General features: G+C 38.8%; 1 protein-coding gene across 1 annotated transcript; it reads left to right on the top strand.

The window, feature by feature from the left end:
- Nucleotides 1-19,081: 19,081 nt before the first annotated feature.
- On the top strand, nt 19,082-21,265 carry LOC137716193 (transcription factor MYB41-like). Its single transcript, XM_068455604.1, has 3 exons — nt 19,082-19,379; nt 19,528-19,657; nt 20,246-21,265. Exons 1-3 carry the CDS (start codon nt 19,247-19,249, stop codon nt 21,012-21,014), a joined length of 1,032 nt encoding a protein of 343 aa, XP_068311705.1. The 5' UTR covers nt 19,082-19,246; the 3' UTR covers nt 21,015-21,265.
- Nucleotides 21,266-21,905: the final 640 nt, after the last annotated feature.

Here is a 21,905-nt window from a genome sequence, read left to right as displayed (position 1 = left end):
TGAACTGGGCTGGACAGTTTTCTGGATTCCTCCAAAAATTGATTTTCCACAGGCTTCATCTTGAATTGGGCTGGAAAGCTTTTTTTTTTTTTTTTTTTTTTTTTTCTTCTGCCAGACTTCCTTCAAAGGTTTGAATTTATCCTATTATCTGGAGATAAATTTGATTCAAGGGTAGTAGACATTTGATCTTGATTCGGACTTGTGATTCCTTTCAAGGGTCGTCGAGGTTTCTCGAGCTCTTCTATTAAAGCAACGATGTCGAGCTTGGATTTGACTTAGACTCCTCCATCTGGATTATGCGATTCTGCAGGGAAAGGCATTATGTTATAGTGACATGTTCCAGCTCATCATTGATCATTCTGTTTCAATCTCTTATATAGCAGAAGTGGTGCGCAACCTTTGCATTTAAATGGTCCTTCAGAACATGACTTCTCAGCGACTCATCCATGTTTGGCAACTTCAATGTAAAGAGCTAACATCATATCAACTGTCCTGAAGTATTCACTGAGGAAATTAGAGACATGTCAACAGTTGAAGACAAGCAGTCGAGAGCAATGCTAGATAAGCAACCAGGCAAAGGTTCCGAGCAATCAGTTCCAGATCGGAAGTTTGATTTCAGGTTCCGACTGATTGTTTTCTTTCTCCTTGTCTTGGATATAAGAGCAAAGGAAAATGAAAAGACAGGGAAAAAGCATGATATGAGATACCTTTGCTTTCAACCCTGATGATATGAGATACGTTTTCTTTTGAAGAAATAACGGATAAATTAGCACATGTTTTTTTTGCGCTTGTATCCACATGCTTCGATGTATCATTTTCACTTGCCTTATCTGTTCTCCAGGCAGATGTGGTATCTTCTTTAGAAGTACATCAACAGTTGAAGATGAGTACTTGAGAGTAATGTTATGTATGCAATTAGGGAAAGGGTTACAGGCAGTCGGTTCCAAATCGGAAGGTTGATTCCAAGTGCCGGCTAATTGCTCTCTTTATCCTTGTCTTGCAGGGAAGAACAAGGATAAAGAAAATGACAGCGATACAGCCTGCTATGAGATACTCTTGTTTTTTACCCTGATGATATGAGATATTTTTGCTTTGGTGTGACTTGGTTGAAGAGGTATTTTCAGGGAGGAAGAAAACTGAGTATGTTGAGGGGTTTGGTTGCAGATGCATTCTTGGCGAGGAAGAAGAGTCAGGCATTTTGGATGTGTGCCTTGTCATAGAGGATGAAGGTTGAAATATATAGGGATTTCCCACTAGCAGGTAATGGTGCGGACGTGGCCTTGTTACCCATACTTGTCGACAATAATGTTGTAGTTGGAATAGTAAAATTCACGCGTTTTCAACTTTGTTAGAGATATTTAACAAAGTTGCACATAATATCCAAAAAGCTGAGATTGAGTTTGAAAAGTGTTGACGGATTTATGCAGGAAAATCTAGCTTTGGAAATTCGAAAAGTGGCGTCTTTTTGATTTTTTGAACAGATGGCTGTGTTGCTTCTCCTTTTATAGAGGTATCGGTTGTATTCAAAATGCACACTTTGTAGATTGCCCGCTTATGAAAATTGTCTTTGCTGTATGTCTGAGATTTTACTCTATCCAACCTTTTTCTTTCATCATTTCTGAAAATGGCTTACCCATCTAACATTTGCTTAGATTTGAGTCTCAGGAGTGATGCAAACGAGCCGCCTCTGGATAATATATGGCGCCCGTCCTTCTTATCTTCTAATGGCCCTCTCACAGTTGTAGACTCTGTGATGAGGGATGAAATAACGACCACAATAGCAGCTAAGAACCTCCTCACTCTTAGAGATAATAGGCTTCTTTCAAGACGGTCTGATGAGTTGGCCGTTCGAGACTCCCTAGCTCTCAGTGTTCAGTGTGCAGGCTTTGTGTCCAAAGTGTTCAGTGTGCGGGCTCTGTGTCCAATATAGGTCAACGACTACTTGCTCGAACTCGCCAAGTTAAATCATTGATGGCCGAGGTGGCAAACCTTAGACGAGAGATCAAACATCTCAATCGCGAGAATAGAGAGTTGCACATACTTGCAAATAATTATTCAATGAGCATAAAGAGAAAACTTGATCAGCTGTAGGAATCTGAAGGTCAGATTCAAAGTGACCATCAAAGGTTTGTAGCTGTATTCCAAAGGCACTTTTTGTTGAGGCTTCACGTGAACAACCTTTGTGAAGGCTCTCTCTTTTTCTTTTTTTTTTATCGGTTGTTGTTGTTGTACATATTTGTAACTTCTCAAAGATGTCAATAGATAGGCTTTATTTCATTCAGTGTATTGTGCTAAATACCATAGAGCATATATTTCAATAAGATATGGTACTTCTTTTTTTTTTTTTTTTTTTTTTTTTTTAGATGGTGCTTGATGCACCATCCTCCCCTTACTTTCTACTTTTCAATTATTCTACTTTTTTAGGAAAACTAATGACAAAGGTTTGAAAACTTTAAATTTTAACGATAAGGACAAAATAAATGGTAAAGTGAATAGTTTTAGGTTTGACTTTTTAGTGTAAAAATGTGATTTTTCGTTAAACTGAACAGTACCGCGGGCTTTTCGTTAAAACTCCCTTTTCTTTTCCCTTCTTGACTTGCTAATAGTAGCATGAAATTGTAAGTGGCTTGACGATAGCACGGTTGTGTTCCTTGGTGGGTGCTTGAATTTGCATAAGATAACATTCCTCTTTAGAAAAATGTGAGCTCCACCTTTGAATTGGCATAGGGAACTCACATCAAATGTGTAGATGGGTCACTTTTGAACATGTGCCTTTGTCCTGCAGCTTAATCCCACCTAGAACCATTCACATGGTGTCGTGCACCATTCCTTAAACCTTTATATATATATATATATATATATTTCTTTTTTTGGTCGGCCAACACCTTCCCTTTCTTTTCTATATATCCCCCACATGGTGCAGGGAGAAATACAGATGAGCTTGGAGCAACGAGAGGCTAGACACGGAGCAAGGATATATATATATATATATATATATATATATATATATATATATATATATTTTTTTTTTCCTTCTTTTTTTGGTCGGCCAACACCTTCCCTTTCTTTTCTATATATCCCCCACATGGTGCAGGGAGAAATGCAGAAGAGCTTGGAGCAACGAGAGGCTAGGCACGAAGCAAGGAGCCAAGTATATGTAAGTTGGCAAACTTTGGTTTTGTTAATCACATTCAAAGGCAATAACCATGAAGAAGGTGCAGAAGCAGCTGGAGCATGAGGCAGAGTGTAAGGCGTCGAGCTTCACGACCGGCTAGTCGTTTGACAACGGCCACTGAAGCTCTTCGCTGATTATAATCATGGTGGCTAAAATGACAAGCTCGAGGTGGTGCAAGGCGTCTAGCTTCACGAACCGCTAGTCGTTTGACAACAATCACTGAAGTTATTCTTGCCCTTAGTAATAGCAGGATGCACAGAAGCTAGAGGAAAGATGCACAAAAGCTAGAGCAACGGGAGGCCAAAGAGTTGACAGCATCGCAGAGGATAACTAAAAGATAGTGCACGGTCGCGAGAAGGTTAATGAACGAAGGAAGGCCAAAGAGCTAAGAGCATCATCCGTGAGTCCAATTATCGCAGCCTACTCCCTTGTCTCAACTAACAGTAGCGGAAGGCAGTCCCCAGGCATCTAAGACGCAACGAAGCAACACTAACCCAAGTCACAACCTCAAGCCGAGCAATGACACCAATCCAAGTCACAACCTTTAAGTCCAATAACCGAGCTTGAAGATGGAAAGCATGAATCCTACATCATTTCACCAAAGTTTACCACACCCGCAACGTCCTCACTAGCCAGAGCGTCGTCATGAAAACCATCAACAAAAAGAAGCATGTCAGCGCCAACCTCATATCCAACATCAACAAGCTCTATGAGGTCTTCAACCTCCGAAGTACAGCAACTGCACAAGCATTGCACAGCCATTGCACACCCGTTGCACTATCTATCGTTGATGACTGGCCCAAAAGCAATGGTGTCAACCAAAGACTGATGAAGCTGCTCTAGACCTTGAGTAAAAGCCTATTCAAGATGCGTGACATCTGCTGTAAAAAACCCAAGCAATCTGTGATGAAGAAGAGGTCTAAAACTCTGCCATCTAGAGTTGGCATCTAATCAAAATTTCAAGCTCACGTAGTACTTTGGTAACATTGTGGAGTGAGCCTCTCTAATCGTGGCACCAAAACTTCAACAGATAGACCAAAGAGGGCATTGGGAGATGTTGAAGAAGAATGAGGTAGGGGGCGAAGACAGCAACTCTTTGCGGAAACCCTTAAAGTGGAACTTCGACTTGTCCTTGGCGGAGAAGTTGAGTCGACGAAGAAGCTTCGAAGGTGGGAAGCGATGGTGGTGGATTTGGCAGCTGAGGAAGAGAGAAGAGCAATTGCAGTGCCGCTATTCTCCTGTAAGAAATCTCCTTTGCTTTTGCTTCCTTACTTTGGCAGTTTCAAATCTGCAGTCGGATGTTCTTCCAATTAGCCCTCTGTAGTTCCTCCACTGTGTAAACAAACAAAGACTCAACGATATCCCGAAGCCCTCTGGAAGAAACGGCAGTAGACAACCACAATTTATGTCTGAAGACGAGGTTGTGCGACTAGCTTAGATATCCACTTGCTCAGGGTGTGCGCACCATGTGTAGCAGGTGAGGTTTGGGTGGAGTGAGGACGAAGGAGACTAGCGTCACCATCGTAACTGCTTCGATTCATGGCGTCTGATCTTGGAACCTTGGTGGTAGAGATGAGTTTGAGGTAGACAGTGAACTGAGAAGAATGAGAGAGACAGCTGGAGATGAGGAAGCATTGGGAGAGGATTTGGACCAGCTTGAAGTTAAGTGAGGATAGGCCACAGGAGTTAGGCTTATTGCTGGTGGACTTGTTGATGGTGTGAACTATGCTGGGCCGAAGCAATTCCAAATTTATATATATATACACACAACCTGTAATTTTTTATTATTATTTTTTTCAATAAGCTGTAATTTAATTTCAATGCAAAGAAAACTTGTATTTTTTTTTTTTTTTTTTGGTAATGAAATTGACTTTAATAAAATCCTTATTTTTTTTATTTTGATGTGACTTAACCCAAAGTTGAATGTTCGAACTACCTACATACCCTTTAAAAGAAGAGATCAAGTTATAAAGTAGTTCAGATGAACGATGGATTGCTTTTGACATTCTTAATGGTGATTTTGATGATGATTTTGCCGTACACAGTTTATGCTCTTACGGGGCAGGAGCATCTTGTATTTGTTTTAGGGGTAGTAAGGCTTCAAGAATCTGCCATTGATGGGGCCGATCTTCAAGCAGTCTTTCGCCATGATTAAGTAGGCGTCGTTGGTGTAGACTTCTTATATTACATAAGGTCCATCTCATTTTGATGTGAACTTGCTTTTTGTTTTGTAAGTTGTGATGATAGGCCTACGCAATGCAAAGATGAGATCCCCCACTTGAAAAAAAATGAGGGCGAAATTTCTTATTGAAAGCCTTGGAGAATCTTGTTTGATAACACTCCAAGTGTTCCTGAGCTTCGAGCCTTCTTTCATCCAGCGCTTCCAGCTCTTGAAGACGCAACTTTGCATTATCTTCATCAGTCAAGCCTTCTTGTATAGCCATCCTTAGTGAGAGGATTTGACTTTCGAGCGATAGAACAGCTTCCACGCCATATACGAGAGAATAAGGCGTAGCTTAGGTAGGAGTCCTATGTGTCATCCTATATGCCCAAAGTGCTTCGCTTATTCTTTCGAGCCAGTCTCTCTTTGTTCAACCGATTACCTTTTTTAAGAGGTTGCACAATGTTTTGTTGAATGTTTCTGCATGACCGTTGGCCGGACCATGATACATAGAAGACTTGTGCTGCTTAAACTTGTATTTCTCGCAAAGTTTATCCATGTGTCGGTTGGAGAACTATTTTTCGTTGCCAGTGATAATGCACCGAGGCACACCATATCGGTGGATGATATGCTTCTTGATGAAACGGATGACAGTTTCCTTCTTGACTTCCCTTAAGGGTATAACTTCAGCCCACTTGGAGAAGTAATCTATTGCAACTAGAATGTAAGCTTCTCCTGCAAATGACTTTAGTACAATCGGTCTTATGACATTCAATCACCATGCATTGAACGACCATGAAGCAACTGTATGGTGTAATGGTTCAGGCGGTTGATGTATGAAGTTGGTATGGAATTGGCAGGCTTGGTACCTTTTGCCATGTTCCAAGCAATCCGTCACCATGCTTGGCCAGTAGTAACCCATTCTTTTGAGCTGGAAATGTAGCTTTGGTCCAGACTGATGCGCCCCATACACACCTGAGTATGCTTTTTCCATGGCTTGATTGGCTTCTTCCTTACCTAGGCATCTCAGGAGCACTCCTTCAAAAGAGTGTCGGTAGAGTGTTCCTTTGTAGTAGAGGAAGCGAGGTTCTCGTTGACATATTTCAAAGCGATGTCTAGGATCATCTGGAAACCTTTCATGCTCCAAGTAAACGATCAACAGCCGTCTTCACTCTTTAGCGTCGACCGGAAGTACTGAGATGATGTTTGCATCATCTAGTGGCATTTCAGTGACAAGCGGGATCACCCATCTTTGGCAAACTAGCATGTCTGCAGCTTCGTCTTCTCCTAGTGTTATACTCGAGGCTAGGTTGGCAAGAGCATCTGCCATTTGATTTTCTTTTCTTGGCACATGTTCTAGTGTCACGGCCTCAAACTTTTGTAGTAGTTGATTGCCAACTGGAAGTATGGGACGAGATCATCTTTCCTCACCTCATATTCAGTTAAAAGTTAATTGATTATAAGCTTAAAGTCGCCATAAACCTCAAGGGATGTGATTTCCATGTTGATCATCATTTAGAGCCCGATAATCAGTGCTTGGTACTCAGTGACGTTATTGGAGCATAGTTCGCTTAGTTGGAAGGAATAAGGTAGTATTTGCCTTTTTGGTGACATGAATACTACTCATGCCCCTGCTCCGTCTGCTCATGCGAATCCATCGAAGAACATCGTCCATGTCAGGAAGATGTCAATGTAGAACACCTTCTCATCAGGCAAGTCATCTGAGATTTTCCAATTAGCTGGGATTGGGTGATCGGCAAGGAAGTCTGCTAGCGCTTGTCCTTTGACGACTTTAGTTGGGTTGTAGATGATCTCATATTGATTAAGAAGCAACGTCCATTTAGCGAGTCGCCCTGTCAAGACTAGTTTGGACATAACGCATTTGACCAGGTCAGCTTTAGCAACCAGGTGGATGATGTACGTATGCATGTAATGCTTGAGCTTCTAAATGGCAAACACCAAGGCAAGACGCATCTTTTTATATTGAGGAGTATTTCAACTCAACACCGGTGAGAGTTCAACTGAGGTAGTAAAGCGCTAATTCTTTCTAGGATTCATCTTCTTGTGCCAAGAGTGCTCCAACTGAACTTTCCTGAGTGGCGATATACAATATGAGCGGCTTCCAAGGCACAGGTGCCCCCAGGACAGGTGGATTTGATAAATATTTTTTTATGCTTTCAAAAGCATTGTGGCATGCTTCGTCCCATACGAACGAAACATCATTCTTCATGAGTCAGCTGAACGATTGACAGCGCCCTGAAAGGTTGGAGATGAAACACTTGATGAAGGCTAGCCATCCTTGTAGACTTTTTAGCTAATGCAGGTTTCTTGGCTCAGGCATGCTTTGAATGGCCTTGATCTTTGATTGGTTCACTTCAATGCCACAATGCTTGACAATGAAGCCGAAGAACTTTCCAGAGGTGACGCCAAATGCAAACTTTAATGGGTTCATCTTGAGGTTGTATTTTCGTAGCCCTTCGAACACTATTCATAAATCCTTCAAGTGATCTGATCTTTTCTTTGTCTTGACCACCACATCGTCTACGTAACATTGTACGTTTTTTGTGTTACATGTCATTGAAGATTTTTTGCATTATGCGTTGATATGTAGCTCCAACGTTCTTCAAACCAAAGGGCATCACCTTGTAGCAGTAGATACCTTTTAAGAGTACAAAAGGCTGTTAGTTCCTCGTCTTCGAGAGCCATATGAATTTGATTGTATCCAGAAGAGATGTCCATGAATGACAGTGCCTCGTGGTCAGTGGTTGCGTCCACCATGATTTCGATGATTGGCAAGGGGAAGTCATCCTTCGGGTAAGCATCGTTGAGGTCCCGGAAGTCTATGCAAACATGTATTTGTCCAAATTTCTTAAGGACGATGTGATGTTGGAAATCCACTTGGGGTATTGCACCTCTCGAATGAAGCCTGCTTCGATTAGCTTGTCAATCTCGGTCTCAATTTGTGGGATGAGCTCGGATCAATAATGTCTTTAAGTTTGCTTTATTGATCGCATTCCTGGCTTGACTGCAAGATGATGCACAATGATGATAGGGTCAAGGTTGGGCATTTCTTTGTAGGTCTAAGTAAAGACGTCTTTGTACTTTAATAACAGTTGGTAATACTCCTCTATCTCATTCGCACTTAGTAGTGCACTTACGAAGATAGGTTTTGGTTCCTCGCTTGTGCCTAAGTTGAGTTCTTTGAGATCATCAACCGTGGCTTGACCCCCATCTTCGAGCTGTTGTGGCGCAGCAATGACATCTTCTTCGGGGATTTCATCTTCTTTGTTTTCTTAGATCATGATGTGGAAGACATCTTGGACCTCATCTTCAGTGTTGTTCTCTTGAGCTTGTTGACATGAAGATTGTCGAGTGTAGATGATGGTGCACCTTTTTACTTTTAGTGATCCATTTGTGTTAACCTTCAAGATTGCTTGACGCTTCATCCTTGAAGGAATCGTGCTTCGAACATCGCCTTTTTTTGCTAGCCCGTCGAGCTTTTCTTTCTTTAGCATTGTCTCCCTCTTTCTAGAAGGTTTCTTATTGTCTTCAAGTCTTTCCAAAACTAACCGTCGTGAAGGAGAGCTAGCCGTGTTGCTTTGTTTCTTAGGTTTTGACAACCTTTCGAAAACAGAGCTTTGGGATGTTAGCGTATTAAGCCTCTTAAAGAAGGAGGTTCGATCTTGACCATTAATGCGATTAAGTGCCAAAATACTAGGTTTTGAACAATTCATCTTATCAAAGACTGACGTCTGAGGGGCGAGTTTAGGCTCCTCTTGATCTTATTCAATGGTCACGCTGATATGTTGAGCACTAGCATTTTTCGTTTTGCTTTAAATCTTCATGGGTGCATTTGGTGTGAAGCCAAGTCAAGCTTTGTTGTTGTCAACTCCATAACCATGCTCATTTAACTTTTTTGAGTCTTGGTAAGGTCACGGTCTTTATTGTTAACGATGTTTGCAACCTTCTTTCCAAGATTTGAAGAGGAAACGAAGTCGCACCTAGCCTTCAACATGATTTTATAGGTTTTTGGATCAAAACCTTCTTTGGTCCTTTTGGTTGGAAGAAAGCTTGGTTCCACCTCCTTTGGCAGAGCTTTTATGAAGCCTTATGGTGGTCTTGCAACCTTAGCATTGCCTAGCTGTGTTAGAGGCAAAACTGCATTCGTCTTGAGCAACTTTACATCATCATTGTGTCACTGTGTGTCAGTTTTGCTTGCTCCAGTTTTGAACGGGGATTGACCATTCTTTCTTCTCGACATCAGGATGTATCGGAAAATGGGTGTGTTCGATTCTTTTGAGGGTGTCCTACTCCTTTTGGTTGTTGCAGGTTTAGCAGGCTCATCATCATTTTTGCTTGAAGATGGCATGGCTTCTCCTTCTTGCTTTTTGGGCATAGCTTGCCACTCATATTTTTTAGATGTTGTTTTGCCCGTGGATTTAATCTCTTTTGGAAGAGTTTCGGGCACCATTTTTTCCTCCATGTAGAACTTGGTGTCTGTGAAGTGTGATTCGGCTTCAGTGAATGGCTGGGTATCGCCTTGGATCACCTTCACTCCTCCTCAGTAGAATTTTAAGCATTGGTGGAGGGTAGATGGCACTACTCCATTCTCATGGATCCAATGTCTTCCTAAGTGCAAGTTGTAGGAAGTTCTTGCATCAATCATGTAAAATATTGTGCTTGATTTAAGTTCAGCAATGGTTATCTCCACTCGGATCATGCCCATTGCTCTTTGTCCTTCTTAATTAAAACCTTGGATTAATAGACGGCTTAGGGATAGTTCATCCACCTTGATACCGATTGTGGTCATTGTTGACTTTGGCATGATGTTTATGGCCAATCCACCATTCACAAGCATGCAGTTGACTTTATGCTCTTTTACGTACCCAGAGACAAAGAGATGACGGTTGTGAGGCTTGGATCCTAGCAGCAATTCTTCGTCGGTGAAGTGGATTGCGTCCTAGGTAGCACAACACGTGGCATACTCATATGGTTGAAGTTTCAAGCCTTCGTCCTTACTTTCTTGCACTTCGTGGTTGTCAGGACTTGCCAAGACCACTGCTAGTGCTCTTTGCATCTTCTTTGGTAATCATAGTGCTTCCTCGATGCTAAAGTGTGTTGGTAGACCTTCTTTGGGCGTGAGGGTCTTTTCTTCCTCAGTTGCGATAGCTTTACCTTTTGAGGGCTTTTCCATCTCTACTTTAACCATGTGACAGGCGACAGTAGTGCACTGTTGGAAAAAGTTCTTCAGGAAATACTTGTGCAAGGAGACAGGAATGTGTGGCTCTTGCTCCATAGGTTCCCTACTGTATGTTGGATTAGCAACTCTTACGTTTCCTTTGGGCTTCCTGTTGTTGTGGCGGCTGTGATTTCCTCCTTGTTCCACCTTTGGTTGTGTGACTTGTGGTTTTGGTTTCCTTGTTTTTTGTAGGTTACCAATATCCATCCTTATTCATCGTCGGTAAGTGCATTTTGGTCACTTGCCCCCAACGATGGTTGTGCAGAAGGTGTCGTGTGGCTTGAGCATTGACGGGAGTGGTCATGCATCATTTGGAGAGGAATGGGATCAAATGATCCAAACATGATCGCAGTAGTGTGCGTTGCAGCATTGTCTTCTAAGTCAAGTTCAATTCGCGTGCCAGCTTCATGGTGAGCTCTTTGAGGATGAAGCACTAACGGGATGACTTACGATACAATGGTACTTGCAGTACCTGGGATTGTTAATGCAATTCATCTCTTCGAGACACTTGCATTCAGGCAGCTCGATCACATTTTTCTCTAACAGGTCATCTAGCATTGCAACCATGTCAGAGTCCGAAAAATGGTATGTCTTCTGCTCCAGCTCCATCAAGGTGTTTTTGTACTTATCTTGGGTGTGAGAAGGCTCACCTCTCTTTATCTCCTTTGTTTTGTTCTTAGATGAGATTTTGACGGGTGTATAGGAGGTCTTGGTAGGGGTAGTGTTGATGGTAAAAGCTTCCTTGGCAGGCTTCTTCCCATGATTATCCACATTCGGAGCAAACAGTTTATCCTTCTTGAAGTCGGTGATTGGCTTTTTTTTTTCATGATGGGCGATGCTCAACTCCATGTCATGGGCGCGGATGGCTAACTCTTTGAAGGTCCGCGGTTTGATGCCTTGAATGATGTAGTGTAATCCCCACTGCATGCCTTGGACGCACATCTCGATCGAGGAGATCTCTGAGAGTCTGTCTTTGCAGTCAAGGTTTAGAGTGTGCCACCGGTTGATGTAGTCAACAACTGGCTCCTCCTTCCATTGCTTCGTACTTGTTAGCTCCAGCATACTTACAGTGCGGTGGGTGCTGTAGAAGTGGTTCAAGAACTCCCACTCCAATTGCTCCCAGCTTAATAAACTCAAGCTCTAGGTCTGTATACCAGTCGAACGCATTCCGATTCAGAGAGCAGACAAACTGTTTTGCTAGGTAGTCTCCTTTAGTCCACGCGTTGTTGCAAGTTTCGACGAAATGGGTGACGTGCTTCTTTTCCCTTTCCATTAAACTGCATGAACTTTGGTGGTTGATAACCCCTCGACATCTTCAGGGCGTCAATTTTCTTGGAGTATGGCTTGGAGTACAGCACGGAGGTATGTGAGCTCCCTTCGTACTGCGCCTTGATGGTGCTGGCGATCATCTTTTGCAACTGCTAGATAGAGAGAGATCTCATGAGTGCCGCTGCTTAGTCTGGCTCCAGCTTCTCTTCTTCGTCGACTTCACTTTTTAGTGGATCAACTATTGGGTCAATTTTCACGTCGTGTTACGCCTCTAGTTGGTTGACAAGTGTGGCGATTTGCAAGTCTTTCTCTTCCACAGTCTGTGTGAGTTTTGCGATCACTTCATTCATTTAAGCTAGTTGCTCCTCGATTGAAGCTGCTCTAGTGGTCATGGCTTGCATGGTTGTGTTGCTGCTCGAGTCGGCATCGAAGAGCAGGGACCCAAAGTACCTCCTCATTAATATGTTTTTTCATTTAATTCCAACAAAAGCCAAACCCTATTTTAGTGCTTGTAAATTTGGATCGAGAGAGGGAGCAGAAGAAGGGAGAAGACAGAAGAAATGAAAACCCACATATAAATCAGAGAAATGATAAAAAATCAAAAATAAAAAAATGAAGGATTTTGGTCTCCTCCAAGAAACACCAAACCAATCACTTAAACTCCAAAAATTCATCAATCAAAAAGCAAACTTAAGCAAACCCAGTTCACAAAACCTACAAATGAAAAGGTAAAAATCGAAGAAGATGGGTGGGTTAGAGAGAGAGAGAGAGAGAGAGAGAGAGAGAGAGAGAGATCTTGTGTATATTCGAAATGTAGAGAGAAAGAGAGAGAGAGTTTGGATGAAGAAGATGGGTGGGTTAGAGAGAGAGCTCTTGGATGAAGAAGATGGGTGGGTTAGCTAGGGTTCTTCGAACTGGAGTTGGGAGTCTGTTTCTCTCTCTCCAAAATGAGAAATGAAGGTTGAAATTTCTAGATAAAAAGTTGAGGTTCTTTGAAATGTTTTATTTTTTTCTCAAGATTAAAAAATTATCCTATTTCTAGTTATTTTTCAAAAAAAAAAATATTGAAATGTAGTTTCTAGGGAGTTCCATAACAATGAGTGGCCAAAAGGAGATACAGATCTTAGGTGTACTTGTCCTATTCTACAAAAAAAATAAGAAGTTAAGAGCCAATGGAAGTTGTGCATATCTTAGTTGCTGTATAAAGTAATGTTTGACAATACTCTTGTCGTTTAGGGTAAAAGCCACTTAATATGTAAGACTAGGTTATTAATTAATTTATAGTATTTGAGATCACGATACCAGAGACAATTTGTTATATGTCATCTCAAATTGTGGAGTATACAATTTGTTATATGTCAACTCAAATTGTGGAGTCTACTTTAAATGGCACATGAGTGTATAAATCTTATGCTGAAATAAATTAAACTTTATGTGTGTGTATAAGTAGCTAGATTACTTTTGATAGAGCAAATTATTTTTATAGTAGAATCTTAATTTTTTCATGGTATTACAACCAAATTGTTCTAAGTATGAAGCTCAATGTCTACATATCACGTGCTCCACGTATTGTGTTGTCCACATGTTAGATTTAAAATTCTCCACAATGAGTGGGGATGTTGAGAGTATGATTTCCACATCCAACAAAGAATAAACTTTGCATGTGCTAAGATGTATTGTCAATTAGGGTGGTGTTATTCACAAACCTACTTGTTCCACACACCCTTCTCAGTTTTTTTTATCGTTAGATCAAATAAATTGAAGAGAATTAAATGACATAAATTAGTAAAATATATATGAAAGTTAAAAATAAATAAATAAATAAATGTATAAATAGCACACCACTCTTGATTTTACGTGAAACCTCAATTCTTCTTTCTTTTTTTTTTAGAAGGCTGCGATATATATATATATATATATATATATATATATTATACATAAATTATATTTACACACTACATATATATATATATATATATATATATATATTATACAGAAATTATATTTACACACTACAAATTACTTTTGTTATACTTTGTTATTTTTTAATATTTTCTACACACCACTAACACTTGATAGAAAATATTAAAAAATGAAAAAAATGTTGAAAAAGTAATTTGAGTTGTGTGAATATAATCTTCCATTATATATATATTCATCGTAAAATGTTTAAGCAGTAGTAAATACAAAAAGCTGAGAAAAGATTCCAGCACAATTACATGCTGCCATCAGTGAACAAAACATCAAGAATGATATCTAGTGACTCTTTAAACAAGGCGCGCACACAGTGGGAGGAGAGGGCATAACGGACAAAACGATGAGCAGTCTCGTTTGCATGGCAACGCGCATGGGCAACGGTAGCTCCAGTAATCTCAAGTAGCAAAGCTCTCAATTCTGATCATTCAGATGAAGACAAATTCGACCAACGTTAACCCACTAATCGCTCTCTCTCGATCCAAAACTTTCGGATTAGGTAACTGTCACAAGTATCTATCCAAAAGGAGACCGACCACACACAATCCACGATTCTATGGTCCTTGAAACACCATTCAGTAATAACTTTATATAATAAAATATTTGAACACATAAAATTAACACATCCGCAAAATATTCTTTAATATAAATGATATTTATAGTTGTATGTAAATCTTTATTGCGTAAAAAGAACATCAATATGTTTATCGATTTGGTGAGTTTAAGCATCACCAACAATCCTACAAATGAAACAAAAGATGCACCAAAAGACGCCTTGGATTTTTAGAACGAAGACCTCTTGGTCTGGTCACCATGCATTCATGCTACGAGATGTTAACAAGATTGATACTCCTCAAGGGTCTGCTAAGTTAGGCTAGCTAGCTGCCAGCCATTAAAGCCAACTTGGTCCAAAGTCTTTGCTTTTGTAGATCGTAATATTAGGAGCTAGAAGCATTCGTCTTTCGTTTTCTGAATAGAATATTTAAAAGAGGCAGCGAGCTAGGTCGAGCAAGACAAAGTGTGGAAAATGCATGTAGATATATTGAATTAGATTATCTTGTTAAGGTTAATCCTTTTATACATGCATCACGAGTCCCTAGGAGGAATAGAGTTTTTGGAGAGTAAACAAAGATGACTTCAAAATATAAAAGACCAAATTGATAGTTCTATAAAGAGTAATGATATGGAGATTAAATTTATATATTAAATTTGTAAACCAAATTATGTGTCATCAATAGAAAATGAACATATTTATTAACGTTTAAATAATACTAAATTATGTGTCATCAATAGAAAATGAACATATTTATTAACGTTTAAATAATAATTCAATCATTAATTTTTATGTTATTTAGTTTACAAAACAGGAACTATTTAGTCCTCACTAAAATCAAGAAGATGAATAAATCACAACCAGTTGTCGCCTGCTTCTTGATCTGACCCAAAAGATCAAACCATCAAATGGGGTTTTAACGAACCAACTTTCGTTTGATTGGATGCTCAATATGATGACCTAATTGCATTAGTGGTTATGAGTTCCATGAGGTGAAAGGTTCAGAATATGATGACCCAATGGTTGACTGAAATAATTATACCGGGCCCATTGATATCTTCAGAATAAATTGATTGATTCCTAATTACATAATCATCAACTGGTGAGTTACTGTTCTTTTGGTTAAAGATTATTTTTATGCTGTGATTTGAGTTAGGTCGATAAAGTGTCTGTTTCATTGTATTTGAGTTCGGATTATCTTCTCATCAATATAAATATGAAATGTATGCAATAAACTCGAAATATATATATATATATATATATATGAAAATAATTGTTTAGTAATTGTACACTACACACTGCCTCACTAGTTAATTTAACTTTCATAGTTATCATTTTTCACACTGTAGCTATCTACTAGGTGTGTATAACTTGTAAGTACTCAAATCTTGAGCCGTATAGTTCTCTTTATGCAAGCTAAATGTGAGGAGTAAATTGCGATATGGATGTAGAAGATGTTTATGTTTGTCAAAGAAATATGTAAGAAGTTTATGTTCAGTTTTGAACAAGGGTGACAAGAATCCTTGACCGCATACAGAGATCTCTCCATCTTCACCTTTTATTATATATTTTTATTGACGTGCTTTCAAACTTCTCCAAACTTCACTGTACAATGACAATGCTATGTATACATGCTACTTGTCATTCCATTTTCACATGCAGAATTTTCTTTCTGATCAGTTTTTAACTTTTTGATATATTGTTCTGTATATGTCTCATTTTGTTATTTAATTGCAAGAAATTATGAATGAATAATATATATAAGGAGTGAAAAAAGTGTTACATTTATCTGTGTAAACAAAAACAATAATTTCTCTTTCATTGTTAATTAGATTATTAATTTAAAATGTACATTCAAGAAAAATTTAGGAAACTTCATTCTAATCCTTAGTAAAGATGACTTTTAGACTAATATTATGAGTAAGATCAAAATCTAATTTTAGTCCCTTGATACATTAATCACCTCATTTATTAATTATATTTTTTTTTGTTTTAATTTTTTTTCTTTCTCTTCCTAATTTTAATGTATTATATTTCATTTCGGCTCATTAATTTAGTATAATATATTTTGGTACTAACATTTCAGTGCATACATTTTGGTACATATATTTCAGTGCGTACATTTCGGTATATACATTTCGGTACTAACATTTAGGTACATTAATTTAATATAATACATTACGGAACAAATATTTTGGTACATACATTTGGGTAGTAACATTTACATTAATTGAGTCTTTCAAGTTTAAAGATTGTTAGATAAAATTAATAAATTTAAAATAAAAAAAACTTTTTTTGGACAAAAAAATAAATTAAAATGTGTATATTAATAATTTTAGACATTGAATAAATTACACATTAATTAATCTGAATTAAGGACACATAAAGGAACTATAATGGATATGTAATCTAATACCATATTTTTATTAAATTTTAATCTTTTTCAAGGATTAAAGTTAAATAACCCCAATCAAATTCATCCCATTAACGTAAATACATTTTATAGTATGAAATATACGATGATATCTTTTGATAAGACATAAAATCTTCCAAACAATACTTGCAGACAATCAAATGGAAGGGCGGAGCCAAGTTTGGCTTGGCTGAAAACGTTAAAGCTTTTTAGTAATCTATCTTCTACTTCTAAATTAGCCATATTTTTCAATTTCTTTCTTTAAAATAACTTATAAACAGTGATGTATCCATTGTAATCTAATTCTTCGTACCAAACGAGGCCAAACATAATGAAGAAATAACAAATTGCAGCTGATAGGCTTGAAGGCTGGGAGACATACATGCATGCATGCATGCATGCATGCGTGAAACTGGTACTGCCTGGAATCTGGCTATATAAGATGTAATGTTCTCTGTAGCAGTCTACGATTTCGTCGGTGGGGGATAACGTGGTGACATGATTTTGGTGACAGCTACTAATTGTGATAATAGACATTACAAGGGAAAAGGATCTTAATGTGTCACACGCAGACTGTTAACGACTTTAATTTGGATAAAATCCAGCTGGTCAAAGTACCTCGAGGTTGAATAATATTGACATGCTTTATTGTGCGAGCATGGACAGTTAGATGTTGAATATATTTCTATTATATTTGTAGTTCCAGTTGCTATTTTAAGTCATGTGATTATTTAACTAGGAAATTGACAGTTTTTTCGAAAGAACCAAAATAATTTACGGTGAACAAATTTGTGAGAATGTGAGGATTAAGTCCCACGTCGGGGAGCGACCAAATCATGCAAAGACTTGTAAGAGGTTGTGCTACTCCTCACATTGTCAATTGATTTATGGTAGAACCTCAATTTGCTTCATAATATCTTCACCAAAAAAGCTAATCGCTCGGTGATTGATCAATCTTGGTATCTACTGCTTCCATTCTACATCTTCGAATCTTGAATCTTGATTCTCGATTCCATCTTGATTCTTCATTTTTTTTCATTTCTTCAAGGAATTATTTTCTGCACACCAAATGTTTGAAATATCAATATATCGTTGCTTAAAAAAAATAAAAAAATGAACTAATATTGGTGATCGAGCTTTTGCCACTCCATATTCGAAGGAATAAGTTCTCTATTTATCAATTTTACCCGACCCACGTACCCTAAGTAACTCGTGTTTGTAAACAACCAAAAATGCTCTTTATAACAATCTTATGTGAAGTAGTCATTTAGTTATTTGAGAACAATTTCATACGTGTTGGAGAATAGATCACACATTATGATAAAATATTCTTCAATTAATATATGGGAGTTTCCATCCCTTAGATGGCTTTGTGATAAAACTCAACACTTAATAATAGGTAATAAATTTGAAACAATATCAATGATATTGGTGATGGACCATGCTTGAGTTACAAAGTTTATCAATACGTACACTGTCACATCCCGGCCCGGGATGGACCACTTCCCGGGCCCGCTCCACCACCGTAGCACGATATTGTCCGCTTTGGGCTTACCATTCCCTCACGGTTTTGTTTTTGGGAACTCACGAGCAACTTCCCAGTGGGTCACCCATCTTGGGATTGCTCTAGCCCCCTTCTCGCTTAACTTCGGAGTTCCAACGGAATCCGAAGCCAGTGAGCTCCCAAAAGGCCTCGTGCTAGGTAAGGATGGGAATATACATTTAAGGATCACTCCCCTGGGCGATGTGGGATGTTACAATCCACCCCCCTTAGGGGCCCGACGTCCTCGTCGGCACATTTCCGACCAGGGATTGGCTCTGATACCAATTTGTCACATCCCGGCCCGGGCGAGACCACTTCCCGGGCCCGCTCCACCACCGTAGCACGATATTGTCCGCTTTGGGCTTACCATTCCCTCACGGTTTTGTTTTTGGGAACTCACGAGCAACTTCTCAGTGGGTCACCCATCATGGGATTGCTCTAGCCCCCTTCTCGCTTAACTTCGGAGTTCCTATGGAACCCGAAGCCAGTGAGCTCCCAAAAGGCCTCGTGCTAGGTAGAGATGGGAATATACATTTAAGGATCACTCCCCTAGGCGATGTGGGATGTCACATACACCCTAGTAGTATAGTACTTTCTTCTTCTTTTTTTGTTAATATTTAGGAACGTAATATTAGGCAGCATAATCTTGCATGCAGCTTACGTGGCCTCATTGATTAAGAGAGGTGATTATATAACATATACTTGTCCTTCTAACAGGACACGTCTCGTTGGAATGGTGAACAAGCTAGGGTGGTACCGAACCCCATTGACTTCCCAATTTGCTTCGCTTGCTTTGCTCCCTTATTGTATATTTATATACACCTTAACACTTCCCCTACAGCAACATTTCTGCTCTTTTGCTTCTCCTCTCTCTCTCTCTTCCAAACATAGATTAACTTTTTCTTGACCAACTAATATTATGGGGAAAATTCCTTGTTGTGAGACGAATGGATTGAAAAAGGGTCCATGGACTCCGGAGGAAGATCATAAACTCGTTCATTACATTCAGAAACACGGGCATGGGAGATGGCGAACCGTCCCCAAGAATGCAGGTTAGTTTTATTACAAATTAGTAATCATCACGTCTTAAATTTTCTTTCATGGTGGATTGTTCCATGTTTAATTATATATAATTGAATTAAGTACAAATAATTCACTAAGTTTGTGACGTTTCCTGGTCATTTATTGTTTTGTGTATAGGACTGAAAAGGTGTGGAAAGAGTTGTCGCCTTCGGTGGGCAAACTATTTAAGACCTGATATTAAGAGAGGGAGGTTCTCATTGGAAGAAGAAGAGACCATAATACAGTTACACAGTGTTTTGGGAAACAAGTACGTACATATACACTAGAAAATATCTTACTAAAATTTTGTTGTTCATGTTTTAGTTTTCCATTTTATCAAAAACATTCTACTCATGCGTGTGGTCTCATATCCGAGTGGACAAAGTTCTAGGTTTCATGTTTTGTTTCAGTCCATTGAAAAAAAAAAATTTCTTTTAACTGATTTTTATCCAAAACAATTTTGAACTTTTGTTGGCATGTGGTCTCATATCCTAATGGAAAGGGTTCCGGGTTTCCACTCATGCATCCTGAGTCAAAACTTCCCATTTTCCTAAATTATTGTAATCGTTTCGAATCCTCCCCCACCCCTTAATAATAATAAATTTAAAATTAAAAAAAAAAAAAAAAAGAACTTTTGTCTACTGCATAAATCTTTTAATTTATAAAGATTAGGTTTGTCGCTATGTATCAAGAAGGGAGCTTAGGACATTTTATGTCATCACACTGTCAATTTAAGCTAAGCCATATTTAGATAAGTCTTGATTGAAGAGTGGACAAAAGTAGTGTACAAGTCAATGCCAATTTTTCATTTCAGTACTTTACTATAAGCTAATTAAGATGATCTCTTTCTATCTAGGTGGTCTACCATTGCTTCTCGCTTGCCAGGAAGAACAGATAATGAGATCAAGAACTATTGGAACACACATATCAGAAAGAGGCTATTAAAAATGGGGATTGATCCTGTCACTCATACTCCTCGTCTCGATCTTCTTGAACTCACCTCCCTTCTCTCATCAACCCTTTGTAACTCATCGTCAGATAATTTGCAGCTTAATATTCCGAATCTGCTCAGTATTGGACCTATAATGGATCCAGAGCTCCTCAACTTAACCGCTACTTTGTTATCAAGCCAACGCAGACCGCAATCATCGTATCCTGAATTTCCTTCAAAGAATCATGCTCAACAAAACCCACTTTCCCTTTTACAAAACAATGATCAAAACCAATTTCAATCAAGCCAGCTCCCAAATATTGTCCCATTTCTAAACCAACCCCTTATCACTGATTTTGGCCACCCTTGTTCTACAAATGGAGCCGATCAGAGTAGTTTTGTTCCTATAATAACAAACCAGGTGGGCTCGTATGACTCTTACTACGAGTCAATCATTAGCCATAATATTCCAGGACAAGATTACCAGCCGGCGTGCATTTCTGATAACGTTAATAATCAAAGCTTTCAAAATATGTGTAGTTTTGGTTCGCTGCTATCAACACCTTCCTCAAGTCCGGCCACCACTACCTATGCCAATTGTTGCACAGAAGATGAGAGGGATAGTTTTTGCAGCAATATCTTAAATATGTATCATGACATTCCCAATGACTTAAACGTTACCCAACTTCTGTGAGAAAAACGTTATTAATAATTATTAGACGAGGAGGCTGTGTAGCAAGCAGGAATTTTGTTCGCTCATGAGTCATGCGAATCAAAGTTTGTGTGAACTTTTTAATATTGCACTCTGATTTTAGCTAGGGCTTTGAAGTAATCTGAAATTCACGTGAATCTCATCATTTATGTATTTTTGAAAAATGACTTGATACTTGATACGATGGTTAATCTTGACTTGATTTATGATGGTTTTATTATTTTGTTTTAGGCTAATTACGTCTTAGGTGACTTTTAAATACATCACAGAATTTTAGTTCCTCACATTGCATTATAAAGTTTTAGTATCATATCAATTAGTGAAGGATGTACATTGGGACCGAGGGGGTCCCAATACCACCCAAAGTTCGGGAAATATACATGCCGGCTGGCTTGAAGTCGGGCTGCATGAGGTTTATGACGAGGGCGAAGAGGAAGCAGAGATCAAGGGAAGGGAGCATGTCAGCGATTTGAATGTTGGCTGCGATATCAGGAGGAAAGTGATTGCACGAATAAAAAAGTGTAGAGCTGACTATTTTAGTATTAAATAATAAGCTAAAGCTTTAAGTTATACTTGAGTTTAAAACAATGAATCCAAGATCAACTTATTTTCATGTTAGACCTACATTTCCTTAAAGTTCTTCATTTTTTTTAAATGATTGGATAACCTACGTTAAATTTAACTAAACTACAGAAAGAGATTCAAACACATGACCTCGCATGCCTGAGCAAATGCTTTAACCAACTGAGCCATTTATGCTAATGTTAGCTAGTGCCATTAGCCTTATTTTGGAACACTTTAAATCTTCATAAAGTGTCATAGTAAATTTAGAGTGCAGGATTACAACACAAGTGATAAGTCTCATATAATGGC

Source organism: Pyrus communis, chromosome 14 (genome assembly GCF_963583255.1).
Source record: "Pyrus communis chromosome 14, drPyrComm1.1, whole genome shotgun sequence".
Classification (NCBI taxonomy): Eukaryota; Viridiplantae; Streptophyta; class Magnoliopsida; order Rosales; family Rosaceae; genus Pyrus; species Pyrus communis.
The sequence above is the reverse complement of the archived record's forward strand: the minus strand, read 5'-3'. Positions and strand labels throughout refer to the sequence as shown.

Excerpts from the sequence above, each read along its gene's own strand:
- LOC137716193 (XM_068455604.1), top strand. The coding sequence starts at position 19,247 with ATGGGGAAAATTCCTTGTTGTGAGACGAATGGATTGAAAAAGGGTCCA. Across the intron at positions 19,380-19,527 it reads AACCGTCCCCAAGAATGCAG|GACTGAAAAGGTGTGGAAAG; the intron begins GTTAGTTTTATT and ends TTTTGTGTATAG. Across the intron at positions 19,658-20,245 it reads CACAGTGTTTTGGGAAACAA|GTGGTCTACCATTGCTTCTC; the intron begins GTACGTACATAT and ends CTTTCTATCTAG.